The 22085-nt window shown below is 44.2% G+C and overlaps 1 protein-coding gene across 1 annotated transcript; it reads left to right on the top strand.

Moving 5' to 3' along the window:
• Positions 1 to 1151: 1151 nt before the first annotated feature.
• arhgef15b (Rho guanine nucleotide exchange factor 15b) lies at positions 1152 to 11219 on the top strand (the record flags this gene model as incomplete). The annotated part of the gene is made up of 15 exons (XM_080838513.1): positions 1152 to 1620; positions 4172 to 5104; positions 5231 to 5270; positions 5368 to 5420; positions 5634 to 5914; positions 6458 to 6618; positions 7100 to 7252; positions 7745 to 7874; positions 8232 to 8306; positions 8898 to 8990; positions 9297 to 9451; positions 10079 to 10243; positions 10517 to 10602; positions 10722 to 10826; positions 11053 to 11219. The coding sequence occupies 15 exons, from the start codon at positions 1152 to 1154 to the stop codon at positions 11217 to 11219; spliced, it is 3066 nt and encodes a 1021-aa protein (XP_080694639.1).
• Between the last annotated feature and the right edge of the window lie 10866 nt (positions 11220 to 22085).

The raw sequence follows: 22085 nt of genomic DNA, 5'->3' as shown, positions 1-22085 counted from the left end.
GAAAGCTAGGACAGACTGTGCGGTCTGACTGTCTTGCTGCATATTATATCATATGTTGATGGTATGGAATGTGCTTACAGGTGAAATGATCAAGTTAATGTGCAAACCAATCACATACATATCTGACAAGAAGTTATAAATTATGGGTAACTTGAGGGCACTGCCATGATGTCAAGCTGGCTGGCCCTAATGCAGTGCTGGGAATATGGCTGTAATGTTGTACTTGAATTGCACTACTGCCATCCATCTTGTCTGCCTAGTAGAGTCGAATGTAATTGCAGACTATTTTAAATATAAGACCGCACAGTGTTTTTTCCACATCATTGCTCCTTTTAGTTGGGAATGTTTCTGTCATTTGAACAAGGGGTGTGTCTTTCTCCAGGACAAAGTCCTCACAGCCTAGGGTGTTGCAAGACTTTCTTATTTACTGCTTGAGCTGGGATTCCTACTCTGATGTCACAGGCAGCCAGCTATATTAGGGAGCGGGGCGTAGTTGGCCAGCTGCATTTTCATGCGTTGCTGAAATAGTTCTAGCTGAGTACATCCACAGATAGTGACAGAGGGTGGGTAGTTCTCCATTTTTAATTAGTACATTAAGCAGACTCCATTTTTAATGTGTACATTGAGCAGACTCCATTTTTTTATGTGTACATTGAGCAGACTCCATTTTTTATGTGTACATTGAGCAGACTCCATTTTTAATGTGTACATTGAGCAGACTCCATTTTTTTATGTGTACATTGAGCAGACTCCATTTTTTTATGTGTACATTGAGCAGACTCCATTTTTTATGTGTACATTGAGCAGACTCCATTTTTTTATGTGTACATTGAGCAGACTCCATTTTTTATGTGTACATTGAGCAGACTCCATTTTTTTTTCGTCCTCTCCTCTCTGTGTTTCACTGTTTGTAATTTTGATATCAACTCCTGTTTATAATGTGAATGTCACGTCCAAACTTAAAATGATCTACAAACCATGATCATGACCTGATTTCTCTCTCTCTCTCTCTCTCTCTCTCTCTCTCTCTCTCTCTCTTTCTCTTTCTTTCTCTCTCTCTTTTTCTTCACATTAGATGATGATGACTAGCACTGTTTGACCCTTCACCTTGCTGCCCAACCTTGGGCCAGCCAGAACATACCACGGCAACAATGTCTGTCCCAGAGTCCGCAGTCTGCACCCTGTCCACCCCCCCTTCCAAACCGGGGATCAAGCCTAGGCCCCCAGTGCCCTCTAAACCCACCCCAGATCCCCCGCAGATGGAGAGAGACACCCCGACGAGGACGTCTGGGAAGGTGAAAAAGATTGTCAACAAGTTCAACCAGCCGGAGCCATCTCCAGGCCCAGCCCAAACCCAGGTGCCGTCACCAGGGACCGGGACCGTCGTCTCCAACGGCTCCCATGGGGCGGACAAGACGAGCCCCCAGAGACAAGCGCCGGAAGTGAGGCCCAAACCCAGAGTGCCCAAGGACCCCCAGGCCGTGCCCGACCAGGCCCCTCCTCTTCCTATGAAACGGAGCCGTCTCCGCAAGAGCCCCAATGTTCCAGTGTACGGGAACACGCCAGGGGCGAGGGTGGGGAGTGGCTCTGCACCCGTCATTGTGGAAGGGGGGCGATCAGGTAAGCAACCAATTGTTTCTGCGTTCATATTTGTCACCCCTCCACTACTCAGTGTCCTGCATCATTGTCCTGGATGTGTCACTTAAAACCATGAATTGTCTGCTGTTGGCTGTATCCATATCTAACCCCCTTATGAGTCATCTGACTACTGCAGCAGTTGTGTGACTGTGTAACTTGATCACAGAGAAACAGGTTTTGTTGGTGTAGAGGCAGCACACACCTTGCGTGTGTCCCAGTGACGTGTGTCTAAAAGTTAGAGAAAGAAGCACATTGGGGCTGTTGGAACATACAGCATGCCACGAGTATACCATTGCTTTGAACGACAATGTTTTCAATGTCTTTTTTGACTTGGTGTCTCATACATAGCATGTTTACACTTTTTGAAGATAACCCCAACATCCTTAGGGCATTCCTCTAAGTCATTTAAACCATGCAACTAGCCATTTTTGATTATTGATTTACCATTTGGGTTTTAATAAGGCTTAAAAATGGGAGCGCCCCAAAAATGTCTTCTGTTTTGACAGGCTGAAAGATTCAGGGAGAGAGCATGAGAGGCCATATTTATTTAGCCCCATTTTAATTTATTTTCTCACTGAGAAACCCGATCCTCCATTCTCTGCTTCTCTCTGTTCTGTGTTTGCCATAGAAAAGCAGGGAGGTGCTTTAGGCAAATCTGTTCTCAACAAGCAGCCTCAGATCTCCTTTTTGAACACATCTTTTATTTTATCCTGTGCAACGAAACCCACCCACCCACAAAGACATACACTTTTGAAAGTTTGAAAGCTTTTAGATCAACCTGCTGTAAGATGATAGCTATTTATTTTCAGAAATAACAGACTAATGGATTACTACCAGAAAACAGTCAAAAACGAGAAGAGTCCTTTCTGTTAAATGATGCGAGAGGGTGGGTGGAGGTGGTATGTCCTAACTTTCCATTACCCCCCAACAACCCCACCATCCCATCCCCCCCCCCCCCCCCCCCCCCCCCCCACACACACACACACACACTCTCAAATGTCTCCCCAAGATATTTATCTAAACCACATATCCCAAAAACCATCACTGTTTTCACCAGATCAGCATCAGCTTCTTTCCAGAGTCAACACTAAAGTGGTGTGTGTCATCATCATCATCATCATTATTCCTGTTATCTTCCCTAGCTTATCTTTTGATCCTTCATTTATTCAGTCACTCCTGTTAAAGAAACGGCAAGGATGTCCAATATCTCACCGCTCTACCTAGTTTCTGTGTGAAGTGTGTTTATCATAGCTGCTCAGTGGACTTTCTCTTCCCGTAAGGCTTCCAGCTAATGGTTATATTACCTCCCAGAGATAACATGTGGAGTGGAGCTGTTTTCTTATCGTGATACTGAGCTGCTATATCACAGGATACATATGTAGGAACAGACTTGGCAGGAAAGAGACTTCACATAGAGCTCATATTACAGACTAGCCTGGGCTGAGAGTTTAGCCTAAGCCATATGGACGTCTGGGAAAATAATTTATTCAAAGGATTTGTCTGCATCACACACATAAATTCAGTTTAGGAATAGACTTTATGTCTTGGCCTGATGAACTCTGTTCTTATAAGGGCTTCTAGCCTCAGCTATACACACAAACAAGGACTATTTGTTTAATTGCTTTTTAAGTCACTTTTTAGTGCTGAGACTTTGGACCAGAAAAGCCTTGAAGGTTGAAGAAGGCCAATAAACAGGCTTAAAATTCAACAACAAACGTAGTTGCACTTCTTGCTGTTGTGTCAGTGTGTTAAACAGCAGATCGGAGTGGAGGTTTAGCACACAGTTGTAACCACAGAGGTAGGAGTCAGACTTGTCAGTGTGTCCCGGCCATATTGACTTCATATGACTCGATCTCGTTGGGTGAACCTTGAAAAATAATGTCCCTATAGCATCTCAGAATGGTGAAACAGGAGATAGAGTGTTGGTAATAATCTGCTGCTTCTGTCAAGATGGTGTGAAGTAGAGAGAGAGGGGAGAAATAAGGGGTTTGCTCAAAGCTTGTTAAGACAGACATTTTAATGGAAAGGCATCATGTGACTCTTACAGGGCAGGAAATGAAAACATCATACAAGAGAGAGCCTCTCAAGGCTTGTATGTAGGACAACAAGGGAGCCATCTTTAGTCATTTTCTTTCCTGAAGAACATAAGTCCTTGACATCAAGACAGTTCCTTTAGTTGTATCTTTTGTTCATGTAACTGGCCAAACTTATCACACGTGTTATCCCATTTTGTCTTTCACATAAAAAACCTGATAGTTCCTCGCCTGCTCACAAATCATTTGATTGTTGTTTACTAGGAAGGAAGTATTGATACTGATCCCTCATGCTGCATTTGAACACATGTTGCTTTCTGTGAGTGCAGACATTCAGTAATTCTTCATCAAGTATGAAGAGGGATAGTTGGGGTCACTGCAGGCCAATGTGAGGCAGTATTTCAGTAACTTGAACATGTGCAGACATTCCACTTTGCAGTGAGGGCTATGATATGAAATCTGGATCAGTGTAATGTGACCGATGTCTCAATTCCTTACAGCTCCTGATGGGAAGGAAGGAGAGCTGCTGTCTGCCGCTGGTCTGGAGACGGAGGCGGATATGTGTCGGGACGCTCCCCCCAGCCCTCGCTGTGTGAAGAACTGCAGCTGTGTGTGCCATCTGGTGTGTCCTGGCATGAAGCTGGTGTGGGTACCCCTGGAGGATGGGGAGGAGGAAGTAACAGAGAAGGTGGTGGGTGCCAGGGGAGAGCAAGGGGATGAAGAGAGGAGTGGGGAGGGTGAGAGTAGGAGGGTAGGGGAGCAGGGGGTTCCTCCACAGGAAGAGGTGGAGGAGGAGGAGGAAGGATTGGGAATAGAGGACGAAGATGAGGAGGAAGTGGAGTTGTACCTCAGCGGGAGCTCTGACGAGAGCGAGAGTGCAAGTGGCGACGGGGAGTTGATGAGCAAGGCCAAGTTCCAGCACACCCTGGAGCTGGTTGGAGAGCAGTTGAGGAGGAGATCAGACCCTGGGCCACACGTGGTGCTCACCTCCTACACCAGCTCTCTCTCCCCCGGCGGCTTCTCCAAAGCCCAATCCATGGAGGACGACTCGGACATCTACGAGATCAACATCATGGTGGACGGAGTGAACCAGCGGCCCGAGCCGCAAGTCCCGCTCATCCGCATCAAGCCCCCTCGAAGATCCAAGCTCTCGTCCTCCGCGTCTGACGAGATGGATGCTCCCGAGAGCGACAACAGCCCCCCTCCGGCCATCCCACCGAGGGTGCCCCTCCTTCCAGAGAAGCCCTGGGGGGGCGTCGCGCTGCCCCAGCCTTCTCCTGATGAGAGACGTGCCCTGCGCCAGGCATCACCTTTGCCCAGTCCCCCGGCCAGCCCACGCCCTCATAGACATCCTCCAGTCCCACCCAGCAAACTAGGGCAGAATGGACTCCGTGGTAGCAGTCAGTCTTTAAACTCTCTTCCCCCAAGCATAGGTAAGCTCATGTCACAGTGCAAGTGGACGGATAGTATATCTGAAGTCCTCCTTATCATAACATTTGATGATGATGATGATGATATTTCCTTCTAACACCTCCTAAACTCTTTTGTAGGAGGTGAAGATGAGATTAGTGAAGGAAAGGAGGATGTTGACAAAGACAAGTAAGACTCCCATCTCCATATTTGTACTAAAGCTTTCAAGTGTACTTTTTCTGTTGTGGTGGTTTAATTACTTTAAAACTCATATTCCACATTTTAGACCGCCCGTTGCACCGCCTAGGAAGCAATCAATAGACTGGGAAAGTATGGATGGTAAGGATGAATTATTTACACTGAATTTAAATTGCAGATTCATCTTACTGTAACCGATATAAATGAGTTGCACATAAACCAGTGTGAGTTGCAAAAACCTTAATGCTGATGCTGAATACTGATATCTCTCTGGTTCTCCTTCTATCTTTCTTTCTCTATCCACCCATCCATCTATCTACCTACATGCCTCACTTTCTCCCACTCTGCCTTCAGAACCTCTTTACCAGACGTACCGTGAATCGGTCATCACCAAAGCCATCCGCCAGCAGACAGTGTGCCGGAACATCAGCAAGACCAGTGTGGACTTCCAGATGGACCACGGGCACCGCCGTGGATCCGCAGCCTCAGTGATGGGAGGGATCGGGGGGTCGCTGGGCTCCAGGGCCAGCCCCATCCCCCAGGGAGCACGGAGCACGCTCTGGCAGGACCTGCCCGCCGTCCGGGACAGCGGCGTACTGGAGAAGCTCAGCTCTGACGAGTGCAAGTACCAGGAGGTGAGTGGGGGAGAAGAAGACAGAGAAAAGAAGAGAGAGAGAAAGCGGTAGAGAGAAGGGTGGAAGAGGAGAGGGTAGGAAGAGGATATGGGTTGGGACAGTGCAAAGGGGAAGCAAAGGGGTGGAAGGGAGAAGGGGGTTTAAGAATGTCATGAAGGTCAGTAAAATGAATAGGACCGAAATTAGAAAGATGAGATTTGTTGTTGGATAGAGGAGAAGGAGCAGGCAGTGCAACATGTTTTCAAATATCATTCCTGCTACCTTTTAACAGTGAAATAATGGGGGGGAGCTGTGGCGCAAGCAGCAGCAGCCCTGTACCATGAATGGGTCGGAATACCCATGGGGACCTGGTTCGAGTCCGACTCGCGGTCATTTCCCAATCCCTCTCCAGATCTTTCTCCAACTCACTTCCTGTCTCTCTCTACTGTCCTATCTGATTAAAGGCATAAAAGCCCAAAAATAAATAAAAAAACAAAAAAATAGTGAAATAATATGTCACACAACAAACCATCTACAAATGTGTGTCTGTGTGTGTGTCTGTAGAGTATATTTGAGGTGCTTACTTCTGAGGTGTCTTACCTGCGCTCTCTACGCGTGCTGACGGAACACTTCATGGACTCACGGGAGCTGCAGGACACACTCATCATCAGGGACAGGGTGCCGCTCTTCTCCAACATCCTGCGCATCCGCGAGGTCAGCGAGAGGTAAGGAGGGATCACAACAAAAAGACAAATAGAAAGAGGGGAAGTGAAATTAGAAGCGCATTGAGTGCATTAAGAATAGTCAGTGGTGGCCAGCCCCTCTTGCAAGGGTAGTCTCATATGCAGGTGTGTCTTAACAGGCTCTGATAGTGCAGAAAGAGTGTGAATATGGCCATGGCCTGTGTGGTGAAACAGTATGTTCTACACCTCGCCCTGGCTTGTATGAAGCCTTCGCTGGACTTTTTTGCCCTTTGCTCTGGGCATTGTAGAATAAAATGTCCATATTGTAGTTTATAGGACACCCTTGAAAACGAGATGATTCATCTCAAGGGATTGTTCCTAATAAAGAATTTCCAACATTAAATTACTATGAAGTAATAGTAATAAGTAATAGTACAATTAGTGCTAGTATTAGTACATTGTTTTTTAAATGCCAACCTCCTATACAAAATAAAATAAAATGTGTGGGGTTTGAACTTGGCAGGTTTCTGAAGGATCTAGAAGATCGCATGGAGTACAGCCTGATCATCAGAGACATATGTGACATCATCCACTACCACGCCCAGCACAATTTCCCCGCCTACATCGACTATGTGCGGAACCAGATCTACCAGGAGAAGACCTACACCTCCCTCATGTGAGTAACCGTAGAGACCAGCTGTCGTGGCAACTGCTTATACCTGTGAGTGTGTCATTTTTAAAGAGCCACATTTAAACAATTTTCATTACAATTTGTAGGTACTCACATCACTGTTTTTGTTACTGATCAGTAACTGCACACATGCCGGTAGCTCACTTTTAGAAGAGATGGAGTTTCAGAAAACGATCCTGTACGGTGCATCAAATACTCCAGTGATGCATAAGTCTGTGGCCTACTTTGCTGTTATCCAGTCAACAGCAGCCAACAGCTCATTCACCTTATCGTGAAATCATGTAAAGAATTATTGAGCCTTAAGTTTAAATGTTAAATTTAATGAATGAAATATGGATGTATATTAACCATACCATTGAAAATGCAGCATTTTGCCACATCAAGGCTGCTCACTGCACGTGTCCTGTTTTGCTCCTAACTCTCCTTCTGTTTGATTGCTGCTGCTGCTGTGGGCTGTGGACTGTGCTTCCTGAGCAGGCGATCGAACACGGTGTTCGCCAGCGTCCTCCTCCGTCTGCAGGAGTCCACCAAGTGCCAGCGGCTTCCTTTCATGTCCTTCCTGCTGCTGCCCTTCCAGCGCATCACCAGGATCAAGATGCTGATCGAGGTGAGCTGCAGGGTGGGAGCCGCTCAGTGGGATGCATGCAAACCAACCGCCGTCAACTGAGTCGAGGATCAGCTGACTGGACAGAGCAGAGGCTATAGAGACTTCATTAGCAGTGAAGGCGTGACAGTAGGCATATAATGAGTATTCACTAATTGAGCCCCATGGGACTGTAATCAATAGGGGCAGTGGAGCAGTATTTAAATGCAGAGCCACACTGAGCAGTAACAGCCAGCTTTCTGGTAAATACAACATAACGAGAATGGTGTTAGTTATGAGGGCATATGGATATACCATATGTTTAAGTCATAAGTAATGTTTACTTATTTGCTAACCTGAAATCACTTTTTGTTTATTCAGAACATTCTGAAGAGGACCAAGGAGGGAACGAGAGAGGAGCAGACCGCCTCCAAGGCTCTTGCGTCTGTTTCCAAGGTATTCTCCCACCCCACCCTGTCCGTGCCTTTCCATCCCTAGACTTCCCTGTGTCTCGCCAAGACCTGGCCCGCTCCTGTAGAGTGACGTCACTATCCCAGTCCATTGTCTCAGTTATTCCAGAGGATTTCCTATCCTCGTGAGAAGCGGGGATGGACAGTTGCCTGAATAGAAAATGATTTGGACCAGGAATTGATTTGTTTTTTGGAGATTGTTGCGTTCCTTTTCTGCAGTCTCTCTACAGTATCAGTAGTTCATGTTCACGGGCCAGGTGGCCGATCTCATTTGTTTTAGCTGCAGTAGTGTGGGAGTCGTACGATGTTAAGAGCAGCGGTCAGAAACTATGAAAACAAGCTGTTTGCTACACCCATCAGTGGATCCCTGCTCTCACTCGCCATCTCCATTGTTTTCTCTTTCTCTCCCCCTTTTCGAAATAGTTTTCACACCCACTGCTGCTACACAATCTGCGTATATTCTCCCCATGTTCTATCCCTTCCTACACTTTCTACTTATTATAACCTTTCATTCACTGTCTCTCTCTCTCTCTCTCTCTCTCTCTCTCTCTCTCTCTCTCTCTCTCTCTCTCTGTAGATTATAGTGGAGTGCAACACACAGGTTGGGAGGATGAAACAGATGGAGGAGCTGATTGAGATCAACAAGACTCTGGAGTTTGACAAACTCAAGGTGAGCAGGGAGCACCAGTGCAGTCATTTAGGTCTCCAGCTGCTGGCTTGCATTCCAGTAAGGTAGTGTGTAGTGTTCTTTGGATTTCTGTGTAACATTTTATATTCCCAGGGTTTGGGTTATTCCGTATTCTTTATGTTATTTATTTGACAACATTTGATAATATTGCTATGTTTCCACAACATTAATGCAGCTATATGCATATACTGTATTCTTTTTAAAATTGCATTACTGCCATTTCTATGGAGTTTTTTATTTGAATTTCTGGAAGCATTTTTTTTACATGTGTCCCATTTTGTTTTGCAGGCAGTGCCCATAATTTCTCAGACACGCTTCCTAGAGAAACGTGGGGAGTTGCAGGATGTGGCAAAAGGTGGAACGATCTTCAAGCTGCGGCCCAAATCCACACCTGTTTTCCTCTTCCTCTTCAATGACCTCCTCGTCATCGCCAGTAGGAAGAGGTGAGGGCTGCATATGATTTCCACTCTGGATCACACAAACACACCCACTTTCTGCCATCAGATTCGATTTATGTAGCTCTGCTCGTACAAGTGAATGTATTTCATGAGACTTATGCATGCTGTCAATAGGAAGAATGTTTGTTTTGTTCTGAAATCCACAGCAGAATGACGTGAACAGTAAGTTAAACCAGGGTCACAAAAATACTTCAATATTTTAAACAGCACTGAAAACCATCGTCTTAGCCATGTCATTCCTGCAACTTTTGAAGGGTAACAGACGACAGGTTTAACCAACCCTGGTTAAAAATCTACAATGGTTTCCTAATCTCTTCCTAAACCGAGCTGGTGAGACATAGTCAAACAGCAGCAGGGCCATTTATGGACCTCATCATGGCGATAAATAACAGAAGGCCAGTGGTCTGTGGTTAACATTTGCATATGTTGTTACATAATAAAGAAAAACGCACTGCTATTTCAGCTGTTGTCCTTTTAGCAGGCGGTGGGACACTTTTGACTATCAAAACATTTAGATAGTAAGTGTACATCTCCATGGAAACAGCAGTCAGCCAAAGCCACTGGTATGTAGGTATGAAAACGAATTAACACTATGTCTACACATTGCTCCAGCTCCGAGCGGTTTGTGGTTCTGGACTACGCACACCGCTCCCTGGTCCAGGTGAAGGCCCTGGGGAATGAGATGCCCAGCGGGGGACTGGACAACTGCTTCCTCCTCACCCTGCTGGAGAACAACCAGGGACGCCTCGTCGAGCGTGTGCTGAAGGCTGCTACCGAGTGAGTAGGCTGTCGGTGCTGGACCATAAATCTTTATGACTTTTGTGACTTCTTCCAAGACTTAAAGCAGGAACTCATGAATCCCCATATTAACAAGCATATGCCCACTGATAGCAAGTATTTGGATCTGTGAAACCATTATTTTTTACTTATGTTACTGTGGACATACATGACTGAGAACTCTTTTTTTCCACAGGTACTTTGAAGGGGGTCCTCAGAGAAGGGGGACATTGAGTACATGCTCCATTAAACCATTTATCCTTCTCTACGTAGGTCGGACGTCCACAGGTGGGTTGCCGCGTTCCCGAATCCAGACGACATCAACAGGGATACAGATGAAGTCATATATGATGACTGGGGTAAGTACTGGGCACTTCAAAACACTATAGCCTAGCTGCCGTTATGAAGAGGATTTCATCTGTTGATTTTAATTATGTGTGTGTGTGTGTGTGTGTGTGTGTGTGTGTGCATACATCAGACTGTCCACAGGTGCAGTGTGTGGAGCAGTATGTTGCTCAGCAGGCTGATGAGATCAGCCTTGAGCCAACCGAGATCATCAACGTCATCCGCAAAACCAATGAGGGTGAGCATGATCCCTTAAGTGTAGCCCCTATATGCAAAGACCTGTCAGACAGTCCATTCGCTCAAGCTTTATCCAGAGATGCATTCACTACAGTAGTCTAACTTTAGGCCAGTTCCACAGCTAGTCAGTGGTTCTGTACAAAAGGGACTTATTTAATGTCCTTCGTTTCTTGTCTTTTCTGTATTTTTCCCTAACCTTTTTGCTCTCTCTCTCTTCCCTTGTTCAGGTTGCTATGAGGGCATCCGGTTGTCTGACGGACAGAAAGGCTGGTTCCCAATAGCGAACGTTCTGGAGATTACCAACGAGCACGTGAGGCGCAGGAACCTCCGGGAGCGGTACCGCGTCATTCAGGCGGCCAGCATTGTCACCGGCAAGAGCCGGCTGACCATTTAACAGACAGGAAAACTTAAAAAAAATACTTTTAAAGACAGGAAAACTTTAAAACCAGAAGCACATGAACAAAAAGCACAAGACATTGGGGTGCCTGTGAAACAATGGGCAGGTATTCTTCAGTGTTTTTAATCAACCACAAAATGGTTCTTCCAGGAAGACTCTCTCAAAGCTACAGGATTTAGGCCATGCTGAAGGATGGAAAAAAAACTGAGCCTTTGTGTGGAGCGTTTGCTACCTAAAACTGACCGTTGAAATCATGGAAACTTCCCTGCTGTTTCAGTTTTATAGCTTGTGAATATATATATATATATATATTTTAAATATGAAAACACATTTTGCAAACTATGTCTGACCCTGAGTATTTCCACACAGCAACCTGCACTTAGCTAAAAAATGTTTGACCATTCCTGTCCAAAACGCCAGTCAAACATCTGTCATTTCTACAGAAATGTGCTGGTGATTAAGTGAGTCCCTCCCATTTCCATAGTAACAGGCCCTGCCCCCCCCCCCCCCTTATAGGAATTCAATTTCAACCCAATCGCTCTTGAGTCAGCCATCACTGCCATTCCTGAGAATCTGCCACTTCTGATGTTAGCCTGACTGGGAGAAGTCTGCCATATACTACAGCACATGCTGAACACGGGGCTGGTATTGAGAGTTCTCTGCTGGAGTTCACCGTGCCAAACCACTAGTGATGGTTTCTCAAGAGTTATGTTTACTTCACTCGGCCACATGGAACTACAGGAACACGAGAACTGCCATATCTTTGGGTTTGTTTACTCTAAAATGAAGAAAATGTTGCTGCCTTGGAATGCTCATGTGTTAATTGGAATGTGCCATTTCTTTTACAAAAATAGAAACTGGCTTTGAATTCTAAGGGTTATGGTTGGGTTTGCACTGAAGTTATCGTCGTCATCCTTAAACTGACATATGATCCTGTTCCTGAGAGGACTTCAGCTACTTGTATCTTTCCTATGGTGTCATTTTAACCCTTTGTGGACTGTGAATGTGTGAAGGAGCGGTCAACTGAATGCATTTGTGTCTGTTAATTTAGCATATGAAAGCAACAAAGCTTTATTTAAAAAGTAAACATCAGGATTTAAACAGCACAATAAGGGCTAACTGCTTATTGTGGTATAATGGAGACAGTCAACAGCTCAGTATCTACTTGTAGCCAGTAAAAACAGGTACCGCAGGTTTTTTTTTTTTATGTTGTATATATGTATTATATGCAAGAGATGGATTTCCTCCCATTTAAAACAGTTTTAAATAAAAAAAAAATAAATAAACAGTCATGACTTTTTCTATTCTAATAAACATTAAAACAAACAGGTTGGAGGATTCGTAACAAGAAAAGAAACATATCCAAGCATATCAGGGTATATCACATGCACTGGCTAAAAAGGTCTTGGTATTTCAAAATAAAAAACAGGCTATGGGGGGGAAAAAGATACCAAGAGCAGGATTTAAAACTTTTTGGAACCACAATAAACACAATCAAGAACATCAAAAAATCTCTTATCTTTTCCTCTGGAATAGGACTGGATGCATTTCCCTGAGAATAATGAGGTGGACAGACACCACACATCCACATAAATACCCCTTATCTAAAGGCATTTCAGATGACCTACCTTCATCAGGTTGGTTACATGAGATTTATGACTGATGTCTGTTACAACCATTGCACTCTGGTTCCACTGCGGGTCTGAGGAGAATATGCACCCAAAAGAAGATCTGGTTCTTCAAAGGAATCACCACCTACCTCTGCAACCAAACTCAAATCAGGCTGGTCTTCAAGCTTGGTCGATGGTTCAGGCGAACCAGGAGAAAGCTCAGGATGGTATTCTGAGAGCCCAGATGGGGAGATTTCTTGCGGAGTGTTGCAAAGTTCCTTGGAGTAGAGTTTGTTAACAGTTGTGGTGACCACACTCAATGAGGAAGCTTCAGGAGCGATCTCCGACGTTGTTAAGACGGCTTCTTGGCTTTGACTGAGGACGTCAGTGGAAGGAGACTGAACAGGATGCTGTTGCATTTGAGCCACGAGTCCTGGAGATGGTGATCTCTTGACTTTATGTTGCTGGGTGACAGTGCTATGGTGAAGCAGCAGCAGTGATGTGATGGCTTCATCTTCTGCCGGAGACATCTGAATGACCTCCAGTGTTCCTTCGGTTCGAGGCCGCTGTATGTAGGGGTGGGGGCGGTGGCAAAGGTCTATGGTCCATGACCGGGTCCCTAGGTTGCGGGTGGGGTGGGTGCCACTCAGAAAGGGGTCTGGCTGGACCAGGGACGCGAGCTGAGAAGACATGATGGGTGCTGGAGTGTTGAGCTGGAAGTTCTCCATGGCCTAGGGGCGTGGGAGCAAAGCAAGTGGAAAGGCAATGACGGGACGTGTAAATAGGGTAGACAACAGATTTCTAAAATGAAACACTGGCAAACTATTAAATCATTCTACAGCGCTACAAGTTCTTCCATTGTATCAACCGTTGTATCACTAATACCTTAACCACATGGACTATGTTGCATGTTACATTCATGCCTATGGCCTTTCGTCCATGTTGTCGTTACAAGAGCAATTTCCTCCAAAAAGCCCACTGCTTAGACCTGTCTGAGCAGAGCAGGGGCCAATCTTATTAAACTGGTCAGTCTGTCTGATCCCACTTTAATCTCACATGGGTTATGCTGGCCCCTAGTCTCTCCCCCAACCCCCCTAAAACCTCACCAATGCTCTTCCTGAGCCAGAAAATTAATCTAATCCTGGGTAAGCTGGATCACCCATAGTTAATATCACAGATCTCATTATATTCTATGTGTTTAAAGATTGTGAAATTAATACACAGAATTAATGTTGTTGCTTAAAAGCCCCTTTCACTCTATTGGCTGGGCCATAAAATCATTTGCTAGTTTTGATGGTTCAGAAATTCAATTTAACAGGTCATGCGTGGGGTGAGGATGATTTGAGAAAAGCCCCAGTTTATGCAGCATGGGCAAGATTAATCTGTTGTGATTATGGACTGTATAAACACAGCTTGTGCCGTTTTGCAGGCACCACTTGCGGCTTACTAAATGTATATCTCCACCACTGATTCTAAGGAAAATGACGGACTAAAATCGTCCCATAACTTTTCCCTGACCTCAAACTTAGTCACAATATTGGGTATCCGGCTCCCTGGGGTCAGGTTGGGGTCCGTGTAGTAGAAATCCAGCGGGGTCATCACTGCCACTGTAAATGATACGGAAAACAGCCGCTGAAGCTTTGCAGAAAAAATATTAACCATGTATGAAAGAGATTATGACAATGAGTAACAAAAAGTTCACTGAATATTAAAACCATGCCAATAGACTGCAGGCTACCAGCCCAACCCCAGCTCTCACGTGGAGGACTAGCAGATGACCACCTCTGTAGAGACTCTTGATAAATCGGCATGAACGTAGGGTGACTTATTGTGCGATTGGAGTAGGGGGTCAAGACAGGAGGTCGTCTCTACAAGAAAACATTGAACAGATGGTAGTAGAAATATCAACTGTGATTCCATATCTGTTTTTGCAATGGCCTATTTCTGAAGAGATACGAGGGTACGCTAATCGGGGGCATGTGTCAACTATGACTGAAGACTTAGGCCCTTTTAAACAAACTTAACATTTAAGGCTAAACTCGGCCCACATTATACCAGGGTCGTATTTATAGGTCAACTCACGCTCGGCTGCGATGTGCCATTATTCATCATGTCCCTGCGAGAGTTACACGAAAAGTCACTAAAAATGGGTCTTTGCAACACAGCCAAATGCTATAACTGAAGACACACCGTTTCCTTTTCACAATTGTACGTATCATATTATTGTTAAAATGTTAATTGCGCCACCCGGTGGATTTTTATTAATAGCGCAGCGTTCCTTTATTGTGCCAAGTAACCACCTGAAATGAATCAAGACAACGGATGTGTCATTTGATTGGATTATAGACAGGTGTACTATTATTAAAACTTGCGTGTTTCATTTAGGGCTGGAATCTAATGGTGCATCACTACCAAGCACTTTTAGGAAAATGTCTTTAGCGTTAGGTTTTTCGCTCGCGTAAGTGTGAACAAATTGTTTATCGTAGGTTGACTTTCTTTGAAATAATTAACTCTGCGTCCTGTGAATTAACTGAAATATGTCACTCCACAGGCTTTTACAGTTCTTCGTAAGAGTGAATGCGAAGACTGAAGACCCCCCAAAAGGTGAAAATTATTTTACAGTAATACGCATGAATGTCTATCAGCAGTGACCTTATAGGCAGAAGGAGGATTTAATGTTCAGATATTTCCACAGGCATTATTGAGACGGAGTGCAGAGAAAGGTACCTAGCAGTGCAAGTTCGCCTGAACTATGCTGAATCAGAACCCCACTTTGAGGCTGTTGGTAAGAGCTCTCGATATTGTCTCGATGTCTCGATAACTGATCTCTGTTTGTGAAAGTATTTAAACATTGGGGATTTACCATGACAGATGCTACTGGTGTCCATCCAATAACAAAAGAATATGGTCCAGAGTGTGGATACACCTATGAGCTTTTCAGTGAAATTGGAATTGCTGAGCTAAGGGCGTCTTATTTTTCGTGCCATACTGGAAACAAGGTAATATTCAAAATACGCTGATATTTGTATTGTTAATTTTGACTAAATGAGGCTATCCCTGTAGACTGTTATGCTTTCAATAATTCAAAGGTTTGTGTGAATATTATTATTTTCACATACAACTTGATATTTTAACTATTGGATGTTTCCAGGGTGATGAGGAGTTCACTTTTAACTTCAACTTGATTATGACTGACCAACATGGTGAGACGACGACCTATTCCCTGTCTAAGACTTGCGCTTTGCCTCTGCCTTGGTCTCCTAGGGAGGTTATCTGTGAATTGGATTACATGGAGGTACTTTGCTCTATGGAATACATTTTTTGGGTAAATATGTATGCTGTTTAACTTGGCAACATCTGCGACAACTGAGCATGGTCTTTGTGTGACCTAGGTAAATGTAGGTAGTGCAGCTCCCTATCCCACCACTGGGGGCGCTGTCAAGCATCAGCAATGGGATGCTGCCATTTCTTCTGTAAGTCCCCAAGTGCCTCCTGTCTGTATGGCCTCATGTCTGGTAGTTTCCTAATTCGTGTAACTGATGGTGGACAACCCAATCCAACTAAATACCTCCCTTCACGGCTCCAGGCGCACTCCCTGGCCTCCTCCTCCTGGCAGGTGATGTTCCTGAAAGAGGGACAGATGCCAACCCCGCTTTCCCTCAGCAAGGCCCTTGAGCTGGGCTACAGACTCGACATCACCCCTGGGCGTTTGTTGTTCCGCACACCTTACAGCAGACCTTTCTCTCTTTATTCAGAGGTAAAAAGCTTCCCATTACACATTGCCTGTTGTTAATGACAAGGATACATTATGGATAAATTGTACCCCCCCTCTCCCTCAGGTAAATGGGGTTCCTGTGGAAGTCATCCATGCTGTCCTTTTCTCTAGACAGAGTTGGACTGTTGTTCTCTATGATCTGGTAGCTGCATGTAGCGCAGGTATGTATCTAAAGGCAGATTGTCTTCCTACATACGGTGTAGAGTTGGGAGTAGCCTAATTAATATATCCATTCATCTCTAATGTCAGACTCTCATTTATACATGCAGTACATTCATAAATGAAATCAGATTTTAATTTCTTAAGTTTTACATTTGTGTTTCAGATGTTGGGTCCTTTGATGAGAACAAGCTCAACTGGCAAGTTCCAGCTGTGATGTTCCCTATATCCAGCCACACTGGCTTTGAGAGCAAAAACATCAGCATTGGTGTCAATGGCAGACTCTTGGATCCACAGATCACAGCAGATCGAGGGTACACCCTTAGCATTGGTGAAGAAATGGTTGACATTGGCATTCCCTATGGTGCTGAAGGTGGCTATAGACAGGTAAGTGCATAGAAAGTCATGGAGTAACTGAGTGCAACCAGATATATTTGTATTTTATTTATTTAAAGAACTGAGGACTGCCATTGGAGAATTTGGCTTAAATGTGGGACCACGCATCTAGTGTGACGGTACTTCGAACTAGAACATTCCAAACCAAACGATGGCCTTGTGAAAATGGCGACCATAGAAGAGTTATTCATTCAAATAGTAAATGACTAGAGGTGAGGGGTGCTTTGAAGGAGGGAGGCCAGCTCTGTTTGCACAGATTTTCCCTGCAATTCTCTCCAGAGTGTGTACTCTACATCTGGCAACTTTTCCTACAGAGCTTTGTGCTTCACAACACTTACTGGGAGTTCTACATAATTCACATGTACTATGAGGGCTTGTTCATGGACAACTTCCATGCTGAGAGCAGACACCGGTATACTAAATATTTGATGACTCCATTACTGCCGCACTTCCCCTTCACTCTTAACCGTAAGTGTTCTGGAAAGAAAATATATTTATAAATATACTGTATCTTTAAGGTGATTTTGTGTGTATTACCCATGATCATCTTTCAATGTATGAATGCTGGTAATCACATGAGGTCTTCTCCTCTGGCAGAGACAACCCTTGAGGAGAGGGTGTTCACTGTCTACGTGGGAAATTTCCCCCCTGATGTGGTGCTGGTGAAGTTGAGCCTGAATGGACACGAATTCACAGCGGTCGAGGCAAACCAAAGTGGATACACCATTATGAAGGTTCCTCATGCCAATGGAACCCATGCATACGTCGTCAGGGTTCCTTTTGAGGATCCCATGGTGCGAAAATGGGTGAGTTAAACACATTCAGGCTAACCTTTTTTTAAAACTACATTAAATGTAGTCTGTGTCTGGAAATTCATTTGATTTTTCTTTCTCTAGTATTTTTCAGAGGGTGTTCTGCAGTACTTACTGTATGTTAACTTCACTCTTAACATTGTGCTTCAAGAAGATACCTACTTCCATTTGGCATCTATTAAAGCTAGGATCCATGATGTCTGTAAGTTGTCTGAAAGAGCCAGGTTTTCCCCAATGCAATGTCTTCCTGCACCATCAGCAGTTAACTGTTGATGACTACAGAGTATAGACTTACCCTGGAAGCATAATGGCCAAGCCCATAGCCATGTTTGCCTAGCGCTTATTTGGGGGGGGGGGGGGACATTGAAATTTACTCTGTGGCATTTTTTCCATTTTTAGATCCCCCCTCCTTCAGTGGACACTGCGAGGCCCACGGCATAGGTTTCAAGCTGGACCATGGGGAGTTTGATCACAAGTGGGACGTTACCATTGGCAATCATCTTCTCACGCAGCAGTTCGCTGCGCAGCAGGGTTACCTATTGGCCAATGACAGCCAGAGCCTTCTCCTAGGTGTTCCCCTCTTCACCCCTGGATATGTTTATGAGGCATGCCATTCCATCACACCAGTCCAGTGCAGGCAAACATTTTGTTGTCATTTTATTTTTTGTGTAATGTCGAATGATACTCATTCCCTTCCAGGATATAAACATACATCAGTTCTTTGGAACTTTTGAAATCCTCTCCAGAGATGCAAAGACACAGGAGATTCAGCAGTACTCAGCCAAACGTTGCCCTTTCCAAACAACAGAGCTCATTGGTGGGTTAGTGGCGGCCTGACTACTAAGTGTATAGGATGGTGAATGGAGTGTGATGTGGCTTCCTCCTCTACTTTCTTAAGTATGTTCCACTGGAGGGGTGATGACTGTGGTGGCAAATGTGATTAAATCCATTCCCAAAGCGATCCCGTTGAGGACCACCCTGCTTGACCCATCATGCAGACCTAAAGAAACAGATGAGTCCATGGCTCTGTTTGAGTTCGATCTTACAGCGTGCGGAACTGAAATAGAGGTATGTTCCATCACTTCAAAAAGAACCTTTTTAATGTCTACCACAGCATGCAAAGGCAAGGCACTTACACTTTGCCCCCCCCCCCCCCCCCCCCCCCCCCCCTTGTTCCAGGTCAAGGATCAATTTATGATCTTTAAGAATATCATCATCTTTGAGGAAGAGCAAATCCCTAATGACAGGCCAGTCATAACGAGAGACACCACCTTCAAGTATGATCTTTCAATGAGATGTCTCCTTCCTTACTGACTCCCCTTATCACTCAGACATTCATTCATTTGTGTGTTTGTGCTGTCACCTTGTCATCAGTGTTTTGTATTCTTAGTTTTTGGGTGTCATCTAGTTGTCTTATTTTCCCACAGATTGGCTGTCAGTTGCTCCTACCCAGTGGGAGATGTAAATATGGATGTAAACTTCCAATCCAGTGCGCCAGGCTTGGGCTCAGTTGGAGGCAAGTAATCATTGATAAAATGTAATGAATTTTGAATTTTGGGTTGAGGGGCTTGTGATGCCTGGCTTACAACTCTCATCCAACAAACCTGGCTCTAATATTCAGACCTCAAAAACCGTTTTTAGCAATAATACAAATCCTCCAAAGGGTGTTTGGTTTTGAATACGAGAGGGGAATTGTGATTCCAAAGCAAATGAATCAATTCTGTCACTATACAGCTCTGGCAAAAACCCAGGAGGTGGTGACTGCAGACAGAGATCCCAGCACACCAGGCATAAAGGCACCTCCCACTCAGAAACTTGAACAATTTGTGAGTGTCCTCAGCCACCCCAGTACCAACAGGCAAAGTGGATAGAACCAGACTACAGAAGGTAAAGTGATGACGCCTAAAGTTTGTGTGTGTGTGTGATTGCCTGTCTGTTTGTCCCAAAGGTAATATGAAATATGATGTATTTTCAGGTACAAATGGAAGATTGCGTCCTGAAATCTGTCCGTGAGACTTCAGCCTGGGATCCGTGGGCAGTGTTCCTGTCTTCACTACATTTCAAATAAAATGCAAATGAAAGTCAGAGTTTGTCCATTTCAACATCTTTGTATTGTCTTATGGTTTGATATCCACAACCTCAGTTTAATTGGGTAAGTGTGATCGATGAAGAAAATGGTGTGTTGGGCTATGGGCTAAGTATCTCTTGTGCTACACACAAAATTGATGTAGGTGGTACAAGGACAAGCTCTGCATTCAAATGTCCTTTCGTTTGTCCTTTTTCTCTATTTATTTCATTTTTTTTTTTTTTTTTACATAGAACCAGACAAACCAGTGTTTAGTCATGTGGTTAATATCTGACATCTGTATATTGTAACAGGAACTTTTTTGGAGCTTGGTGTTGGTCACATTCAGGGACGGAAACTAGAGGAGTCTTAAGTAAAAGTTTTTCAAACTTGGACTCATTCAGGGTTCAGACTCAGGCTTCAGTTCTGCCCTAATGGAGGAATTTTGAATCAGCACAGAGTTCTGCTTTATTTATCCTTCAAACAAATATCCCTTTTCTTTTGTTTGGAAAACCAATGATTCTATGCAACTAGCTATGCTAATAAATTAAAACCTGAAACAATGAGCATATCTCAATTAGTTTGGGAAAACCCACATGTCATCCATCCAGCCAGTGTGTGTGTGTGTGTGTGTGTGTGTGTGTGTGCGCAGGTATTCTTATGGTTGTGGAAATACATGATGCCAGGCTGATGGCATGCATAGACATAGACACGCTTTCATTTTCCAAGAGTTTCCAAATATAAATGACAAAAATAGTCTGTATGAAACATTTAAGACCTGTCCAATTACTATAGTTCCACTAGGGCTGCTTTCGGGTGAGCAACCTGTAGCAGCAGCAGCATCTGTATCCCAACTAGCTACAGGCTACTGGAGACGGCAATTCTATTTTAAGATGCGACTGAAGTATTTGAAAGGAAGAAGCAAAAGTATGCGGAATAAGTACCTCATGTTTTTTTTTTATTCAACAATGTGCATCAGATGTTTCACTCAAAAGAAATAAACATTGGTACATCCTTGTTCCGTGTCAACACAAACTCCATGTCATGAATCTCCATTCAGAAGCATATCTGAATGCCAGGGCGACAAGTCTGACGAGAAACATTTCAATATTCTGAATATTTCATGTTTTTGTCACCATTAGGAAGTATGATTTGTTTTGTTCCAGACAATTGGTGGGCTGTTTAAATAGAAAACGCTTGTTGGCACAGCCCAAACAGTACATTGAAGAATGCTGATCTGCCTGTAATGTTGTGTTTTGGACAAGCATGTAATCTTGATATGTATCTCTTGTTGTCTCTGGTAGTGGCATGTGTTCTAACCTATCATGAGTATGGAGGGTTGTGGTTCTGGGACACCAGACACCTCTATTGAGCCTTCTGGAGGTGTTGTGGGCCTAATTCACCGAAACACTGATGAAGGAAGGTGCCTTCTTTAAACCCCCAGTAAAATGCTCATAAAGGCAGCTTATTTGATATCATTGTAGCCTGCAGCGTAGGATTTATCATTTTGGGTGTGCCATTGTGAAACGTTATCTGATTAGGTGAATTGATACACAGTACATGCGAACAGGAAACTCGTATGCAAGAGGAGCAGCTATGTGCACGGACCAGTCGGGTTTCTCCTGGTACAGCCTTATTCCTGACCAACACAAACTCCATGTTATCAATCTCCAGAGTCGAGGCACAGCTGAATGGCAGAGTAGTCTATCAAGAGAGAAACCTTTTTAATATTCAGATTTTTTTTTGTCACCAAATCAGTAAGTATGATTTGTTTTGTTCCTGTCAATTGGTGAGATGTTAAAATAGTAAACGCTTGTTGGCATAGCCCAAACAGTACATTGAGGAATGCCCATTTGCCTGTAATGATGTGTTTTAGACATTTATGAAAACAAATCACTCTAACAACAAGCTCCAAACAATTAACAATATCTAAGAATATAGAAGTTAGTATTGAACCTTGATGCTTTCTATTCTGAGTGTGAGTGCATCGTTTACTTCATTACTTTGTAGCTAAATCAACCACAACATTTCCGTTGGATTTGCGTA

This window comes from Sprattus sprattus (assembly GCF_963457725.1).
Source record: "Sprattus sprattus genome assembly, chromosome: 5".
NCBI classification, from domain to species: domain Eukaryota; kingdom Metazoa; phylum Chordata; class Actinopteri; order Clupeiformes; family Clupeidae; genus Sprattus; species Sprattus sprattus.
Note: the sequence above shows the minus strand (reverse complement) of the source record. Positions and strands in the feature narration are given on the sequence as shown.